Raw genomic sequence first — 8,679 nt, forward strand, 5'->3', positions numbered from 1 at the left:
AGCCCTATTAATTGTTTATTAAATCATTTTTAATAATAGATCTAAATTCCAAATACAAAAATATATTAAATGAACATTTTAAGAGAACAAATATATTATTTCCATTATTGCTGTTTTCATATTTCGAAACTCAAAGGGATATGCATGAAGTATACAGCAAGATTCGAAGTTAGCAAAGTTAGAGTTTGAATAAAAAAAATGAGAAGGTATTGTCAATAATAGCATTTAATATGTTATGTATAAGTAGAGAACAATTACACCTATCCTGCTAAGGGTGTCAATTGGACTGGATTTGGTCCAATCTAATTTCGTCCAATATGAGTCCATTATAGATGGACCAGGTCCAATTCAATCCAATGAATACTTTGGAGCATTAAATTTGTTCAAATTGGTTTTAATTTAGATTGGTTCCAATCCAAACTTTGTCCATTGATACCTAAATTCTTATTTTCTATAATGGATCAAATATTGGTTCTATCCAACCCAATACAATATAAATCTATTATAGATGACCAAGTTCAATCCAATCCAATAAATACTTTGGGCTGGACTAGTCCAATTCAATATGTCTGATTGGTCCATCCAATCCATATACTAAAACTTGACAATTATTAGTTTTATAATTAATTTTTACTAATCTAAAACCAATTTAAGTTCCACAAAATGAATAAAAACTTGACATAGTTAATTAAATTTATCAAGTATTAATAAAAAATATTAATTTTAAATATAGTTTAATTAATTTAAAAATAATTTAAATTTTAAATAAAAATAGGGAAAATTATAAAAACCTCATTGGGTTTTAATTACTAATATAATTATTACATTATTGATAGTTTTGTTTCTATAGTTTTTTTTTTAATTAAAAACCATTTTTGGTATAAATGTTCATTAGTAGAGTTGATAGATTCTATTTAATATTATACTCTCAAATATTTTCTAAACATTTTTTATTTTTGTAAATGTTTAATATGTTGTTATTTAATGTAATGTAAATTAAAATATTAATTAATTAATAATTTAAATATATATTAATTTTAAGTACTAAAATAATCATTTTATTATTAATATCTTATTAACATAAATTTCTTAAGATTAAAAGTCATCTTTTGATTTTAATGTAGATTTGATAGATTATTTATTCCATTGGTTTATAAAATATCAATTTTTAATATTATCCTTTATAATTTTTAATTAAAATTGTTGAACATAAATATATTATTTATTTGAATTACATATGTAGATGCTATATGTAATAAAAGTTATTTTATTACAAATATTTATATAAGAACTAAGTTGCCTTAATGGATTACGGTTTTCCTTAAGAAAGGCTTGTACCTTGTTCAGAGACCTAGGTTTGAGTCGTGCATTTGTCTTTAATTTTTAATAAAAAGCTCACACATATCAATCCATACTGCATGGTATTGGACCGATACACTTCCAATAGCATATTGTGTGCTAAGTAAGGCTAATACCGATATGGCGTATCGTGTCCATTTTTAAATCCTTGAATGTAATATATCAGAATTATTTTTACACACAAAAATACAAAATAACTATAGAAAAAATTGAATGCATCTATAATTCTACATTTACACTAAAATTAAAATATGAATAAGATTGTGGAATTTTCTTTTAACTAAAATCAAGGTTTTAAAGGATGACCCAGAAATGGAACCACTTTTGCTTTTAAATTCCAGGCCAGTGGTTCAATTATCCATTTTGAATAGGTCAAACCAGTAAGATGTAAAATATAATGTTAACTTTTTATCATGGTTTTCAAAACCGGACCAGACCAGATGATTGGACCGGAAAAACCTATAACTGTTAAGCCCCTAGGTCCGGTTATACTATAAACCATTATTTAGTAAATAACCATTGAAAAAGTAAAAAAGCCGCTGACCTGAGCATTCAAACTGCTAAGTCGTTCGACCTGGGCAGCAATTTGCAGGTAACGAAATTCATTTTTGTTTGATTTGAAAAAAAAAAACAACAAAAGAAATTCCATTCATCTCCTCCGATTACCCTTCCAAGTTCCAGCCTTCTCATACTCTGATGACGCGATTGACAACTTGCGGTAGCCACAACCAACGTCGACTGACGGTGAATCACGATGACCGGCAACTATCATCCGGATTTCCTTCCTCAAAAGGGCTTCATCTACGGCGGTGGGCAACAAGGAGCATCGACGGATTTCCTTCCTCTTGTAATTAGCAGCAACAAGGAGCAATAAGGAGCAGTGGCAGTCAACGATTTTACATAAGTTAACTTTTTCTTTCAAAAAATCAATTGCTTTTGTTTTCGAAAGAGCACATCTACTCTGCTTCGCGAGTAACAAGAACAATGTCACTGCTCCTCCTCCCCTTCCCATCTCTCCATTTTTTTTACCTAATTCTTGTTCTCATTCTCATTCTCCCTCATCCTCTTGCTTTTATTTTATTGTTAGTTTGTTACAGAGGACAATGTTTCTATACTTTTTTTTGTATTTTATATTTGTTATGTACTTTGTTACTTTTGTATTTAGATAGTTTTATTTTTCTGTATTTTTTGATTTTTTTTGTGTTTTTTTTGTATTTTATTTTTATATTTTCCATGTGTTTTGTACTATATTATTTTTGTATTTAGATAGTTTTATTTTTTGTATTTTTTGTTCTTTATTTAATTTTATGTTATATTTTATTATTTATAAATATATTTTTATTTTTAATTTATTTATGACATCATAGTTCGAATCGTTCAACCTGAGCGGTTGAACCGCTTAATTGGAAATCGGTCCCCTGACCAGTTTTGTTTTCGGTTCATTTTTAAAAACCTTGCTTTTTTATTTTGATTGTTAGATTAGAATTAGGTTAAAGTCCAATGTATATATACATTATTTTGAGAGGGGAGTGTTGGACTTTGAAATGAGGCAACTAGTTAAAGTTGAGAAGTGAGAAAGAAGAAGAAGAAGAAGAAGAAGAAGAAGAAGAAGAAGAAGAGAAAGCACTGCATGAGGTGGTTGTCACCATGTTCAACGTTCGTTGTTGCAAAACTATTTGCCTTGAGAAGAAGAAGAAGGAATTGCCTCTTCTGGCTATCTCCATATTCATCATCACCATTGCTACAACATTGTTTGTCCTCTTTATACATCTCTCTCCTCTATCTAAATCTCTCTAAAATCCTAAATCGCTTGCTTCATTGGTTTATCTCAAGTTTCTAATATAAGATCGGTGTTTAGTCTCTCATCTCTTACATCAAATTTTTGGTTTTTTTATTGGAGTTGTAATTTTTTATTGTTACAACTTAAGAAGTGTTAAAGAAATGAGAAAGCTCAAAATCAAAATGGAAAAACTAAAAGACTTGACTAATTTTGGCCATTGTGAATAACCAAACAAAATTATGAGATACGAAAGTTTCTTTTTTAATTTTTTTATTATCTAATTTCTATGTTAAAATAAATAAAAATAGAATTAGTTTGAAAGTAACCCAAGAATGGTTAACTGGTTAAACATTTTAACAATTAAACCATCTAGGCTAATAGTTCTTTGACCATTTCAACAACTTTTTGTAGAATAGCAATTCAAGGCCAAAATAGAACTGATGGCCTGACCAGTTCCTGGGCCAAACGATTCGACCATCTGGTTTGGTATGATTTTTAAAACAATTACTAAAATACTTATTTTTTAATTTAGTCATATTTAGATGAAGTGTTTATGTAATTAGATTTAGATTTTGCAATCTGCATTTGATTAATAATAAAAAAACAAAAAAAATAAAAAATACATAAAATTAAAAAAAAAATTGAATATATTATTATTATTATTATTATTATTATTATTATTATTGTCATCATCATCTAGAATTTCCACATACTAAGTACATGCACACTTACTAGTTAACTCAAAATGCCAAAACAAAAAGAAATAATTATCATTATCTAAAATTGCTATATAAAAATAGATATGCACACTTACTAGTTAAAATGCCAAAACAAAAAGAAAGAATTATCATTATCTAAAATTGCGATGTGCACACTTACTAGTTAACTCAAAATGCTAAAACAAAAAGAAAGAATTATCATTATCCAAAATTACGAGATAGAAAACATACGTGCACAGTTAACTCAAAATGCCAAAATAAAAAGAAAGAATTATCATTATCTAAAATTGCCGCATAGAAAACATGTAATAGTTAACTCAAAATGAATAGTAGGAGGAAAATTAAAACGAGCTCATTTGTCCTCCTCCATGTATTAATTATGTTTGCTTCTATCGCATGAATTCGATTCGAATACCATCAATGGAGATATGCAGTCCCGTACCACCCCTTGGCACTAAAGTCACCCAGATGCTCTCATCTCCATCTGCTTCCAGGCCTTCCAACAATTCAGAGATTCCCAACTTAAGATTGGTCTTTCTCTTCACTGTTGCATCTCCCCTATTCATCACCAACCTCACGCCATGCCGCATGTTAACAAATGTTCCGGCGAACTCCCTGGACTCCGGACCGATCCTGGTCTCGTCAATGGCGTTAACATAAACGTCAAATTTGACGTACACATCCTTCTTGATATCAATTCCATATACAAGCAGAACCTCCTCCTCTTCTTCTTTCTCCTTCTTTGTTCTAAGGATCTTGGGCCTAGGGACCTTGACTCTTAGAGTAGTGTCTAGGGTACGACCCTCCGGTCCAAAGCTAAAGCCGACCTTGTCCGTCGTATGTCTAGGCAATACGTTCTGGTCGTCTTCCCTTGTTTTCAACATGTAACGAGCAATCTTGGGTGACACAGCGGGCTTTGGCCGTGCGTTCAGCCAAGGGAGATCAACCTTTTGGAAATCATACCCAAGCTTCGTGATGTCAAGGACATCACGGATTTTGATTCTGACAAGCTGCGACTTTTCATCGTGGAAGAAGAAATAGGAGTCTAGCCAATCAGGATCATGGATCTCTGCCTTGGCTCCTTGAAGCCCTCTCCAGACCTCCCAAAGACGGTCAATGTTGGAATGATGTGCATAGAAGATGGGATCCCTTGCAGCGGAGTAGAATGCACCTAGGTTCTCCCTTTCAGGGTTCAGGTTGCTGCCAACCCAAGTGTGTAGGGCGTTGTGGGGTGCGAGTTCTATTGTTCCTGGGCCATCACAAAAGCCCTCTTCCCCTGGCTTATAGGGGCAACCCATGAAAAGCTCAGTCTTCTTTGCGCCAGAAACCATTTGGTTGTACATGAAGGCGACGTTGGTTGCAATCTGGTCTTGAGGGTCAAGCCCGCTCTCGACATAATCGAAGTCAATATCAGCCACTTGAGGTGGAAGGTGAGATGCATCACGTTCTGGATCTCGAAAGGACCCGTTCATGTACATGCTGGGGATGACCATACCAGCAGGAGAATCCCAGTTCCAAAAAGGCAGAGCAAAGGTGTCATCTCCAATGAGACTTGCGAGTATCCTCTCATGGAAGTAGAGCATCATTCGGTGCCAGGGGAAGAAAAGCCAGGACCTGTGGATCTTGAGGAGAGAGTTGGAGTGTTGTTGGTTGTAGGCCCCTGTACAATAGATACAGTGCATGTTTGCCTGTCGCATGAAGTTGCGAGGGTCTTCATAGGGGAGTGATTTCATGATGGATAAAGCCTTGTTATACTTGGCAATATAGTCGTCGTCGACCAGGTGAGCAGGCCGGCGAATTCGAAGAGTTAATGAAGAAGGGTCAGGGAACTGGAAATCAATAAAGGCCTCCTCAGACTCACGTTTCGGGGGGCAACAATAGACCGGCACATCGGCATCTGAGAGGGATTGATGGCAAGTTGTTAGATTGGGACTCAGAATGACGCGGCCAGCTGTTTCCTCCTGCAACGCTTTGGGGGCGGTGGAGTGCCATGCGGTTAGTATGTCTGGGATGAGGCTCCTTAGTTCCCTGAACAGTGAACACCCAAGGCAAATCTTTAATTTGTTGAGCAGAAAATCCAAGGGACCCAAGTAAATGCTTTACCTATAAATGACCATTTATGCTGTGTTTGGCTTCATAGAAAATATGTAGACAGAAAACCGAGAGTTGAGGGCCTTGAGGCCTGAGGGGGAATTGGTAGGGCCATGTCCTACCATGCTTGTTTTTGTTTTTGGGCTGGGCTTTGTTTTCTGCTCAGAAATCAGAAATCAGAATATATACGCATTTATGTATATATTTTATTTTATATTATATATAATAGGTTATATTACATACATTATAACATAAATTATTATATATCAAATATAATGTATTTAGTGCTATAGGCTCAAAGTTCAGCCTAGGCTTGCATAGACCCGGGCCGGGTTCTAGCGTTATCATAGGTGCTAAGCCCGGCCTGGGCCCAGCCCAGCTCATAATCGGTTAATCACCCCTCGTAGTCTTAATTTCCATTTACGGCTTGCTTAAAGTCTGTGTGATTAATAGAAAGTGTTTGAGTACAGGAAAAAAAAAAACACCTTTTTTAACTGAACTCTACCGTTTACTTCGTTCACTTTTTCTTCCATTGAATTTTATGGCTTCTTTCGTCCATTGCAAGTGTACACTAACTGATGAGATTTAAAAAAACATTTACGGAGTGGTTCTAATTGATCAAACTCACAAACACGAGAATGAGAAGTAAACCAACCAAGACCACGCTATGTATCGATTCTTATTCATTAGTGTACGACTTTAGCATAAAAAGTTCCGTACCCAGATGCCATTGATATTGATTTAGAAAGAGATGAAATGACAATTTGTGGTGGAGAGTATGGCTGCAAGCCTGCTACCTGGGTTGGCCCAATCCTAGCCTTGATGCAGTTTTATAATTTTACATGGGTTGACTTGGATTTTCATTCCTTAAATTGGGCTTAAGTCAAAATTTTTGCCTTTCTAATTTTTCGGGCTGGGTTCAGGCTTGATGTTTAGATCGTCCAAACCCAAAATCCGAGACTGGCCTGATCATATATATAGACACATAATTGCATGTATATATATGCATATATAATCTTTTAAATAAATCATACACACATATGTATATATTTATGCATGCACACATACGAATATCGATTTTTACCGTTTGGATCAGCTAGGCAGAAGTTGTAATACAGACTATTCTTGGGTTGGATAGTTCGATCTTGGCCCTTGGGGTCAGACTGGAATTCGACTTTAGACCCAATTCTTAGGATTGAACATGATTAAACTAAAACCCAGTCCAGCCTGCCCACCAACTTGCACCCCTAGTGGAGAGGTCATGTCAAAATTCTACAAGGAAGGAGAAGGATGCTCATAGGATTAACCTTGATTTTCCAACCAGTCCCATCTTCTCCTACTGATTTAGATTGGTTGAAGGCTTTGATTGTACAACAGGCTGTGGAACAAATGATCATGCTTAACACCAATGATATAAAATAAAGGGGATTTTACCATTTAGTTATTATTAAAATCCTAATTCTATCGTACAGTTGAGGGTAGGTGCCAGCTCAGAATTGATATCAATTCATGAGTGGGTATGGGCATTATAATTGAAATTGTTCATAAATTTGAACCGTTGTAGGTCTGCAATTCAAATCTGAATTCTAGGTGGAGTACAGGTTAAAAATCCCTAAAATAATTAAATAGAACCCACGCTGTGAGGTTGAATGATTGTGAGCCCCATAAATTTTATGAGTGGCATGGAAGTTTATTATTGGTTCCACAGCGTACGAACAGCTAATCCAATATCCTTTTTTACACCTGATGCCTATCATTAAAGCCTAAACTAACCAATAAAAATTCATTAAAATGCATAGATGTGGTTTGGATTGATCAAATTGCTAAACGTGTGTTTCCTGATATAATACCCATCCCTTGATTGGATCTCTCGGTATCATATTCATCCATTCTCTCATTTAAGAATTCGAACGGTGCAGGAGATAACAGTCTGGGTGAGATGTACTATTCTCCTGCACTTTTTTTTTTATTACTCTTTTCATATATTTCCAATTCTTCTGTGAGACTGTGATTGGCGTCTTATAGAATGTATATTTGTATGTGCATGGATATTTATACAAATAGAAGGATACATGTGCCATACAGTCATATAATGAATTAGGCCATGTTTGGTTCAACTCATTCTTTTTTATTATTACACAAGATGAAATTCTAAAATAGATAAGAATGAAAAATAATGGATAGAATGAGAAAATATTGATATGAACCAAACACTTTTTTCTGAAAAAAAAAATCTTTTCAAACTAACAAATGCCTTACTCTTTACGGTTTTCAAGATGGGAGCTAGAGTCATCAGCCTTGGGATGCCTGCCCAAAGAGGCTAACTTAAAGGGATCGAAAAATTAATTCGATTACATAACAAATATATATATATATATATATATTAACTTTTGGACTCCAATAAATCAAAAGACGATACTAATATATACTGGGGGAGAGTGGAGAGAGAGAAGAACATACCCAAGCACTCCATTGGAGGAGTATGGAAGCAATATGATGGCGTAGAATCCAGTAAAAGCTAAGGTGAATAGAACCACGGAAACCCAATTCCTTGCATCCATGGCTACGGAAAGCCAAAGCTAAATGCTTCGATCCAGTTCAACCATGCATGCACTACTACTTCAAATCAGTTTCTCTGTTTAAATAATTCTCACCTCACTCTAATATAGAAGGCTATTTTGCTCAGATGAGAACCAGATAGCAATAATAGGCTTCCCGGCCCTTTGGATG

At 34.6% G+C, this 8,679-nt stretch overlaps 1 protein-coding gene across 2 annotated transcripts; it reads right to left on the bottom strand.

Moving 5' to 3' along the window:
* Positions 1-4,108: 4,108 nt before the first annotated feature.
* LOC148877081 (aureusidin synthase-like) lies at positions 4,109-8,679 on the bottom strand. Of its 2 annotated transcripts, XM_088952600.1 has the most exons (3): positions 8,410-8,679; positions 5,962-6,107; positions 4,109-5,886 (listed from the first exon to the last, which is right to left on the bottom strand). In XM_088952600.1, the coding sequence occupies exons 2-3, from the start codon at positions 5,973-5,975 to the stop codon at positions 4,248-4,250; spliced, it is 1,653 nt and encodes a 550-aa protein (XP_088808726.1). In that variant the 5' UTR covers positions 5,976-6,107; positions 8,410-8,679; the 3' UTR covers positions 4,109-4,247. The 2 variants fall into 2 exon arrangements, with proteins under 2 accessions (XP_088808726.1, XP_088808716.1); XM_088952590.1 differs by lacking the exon at positions 5,962-6,107 and having other exon boundaries at positions 8,410-8,678.

The sequence above is a fragment of the Nelumbo lutea genome, chromosome 1 (genome assembly GCF_056320005.1).
Source record: "Nelumbo lutea isolate HS-2025 chromosome 1, American lotus-T2T, whole genome shotgun sequence".
NCBI lineage: Eukaryota > Viridiplantae > Streptophyta > Magnoliopsida > Proteales > Nelumbonaceae > Nelumbo > Nelumbo lutea.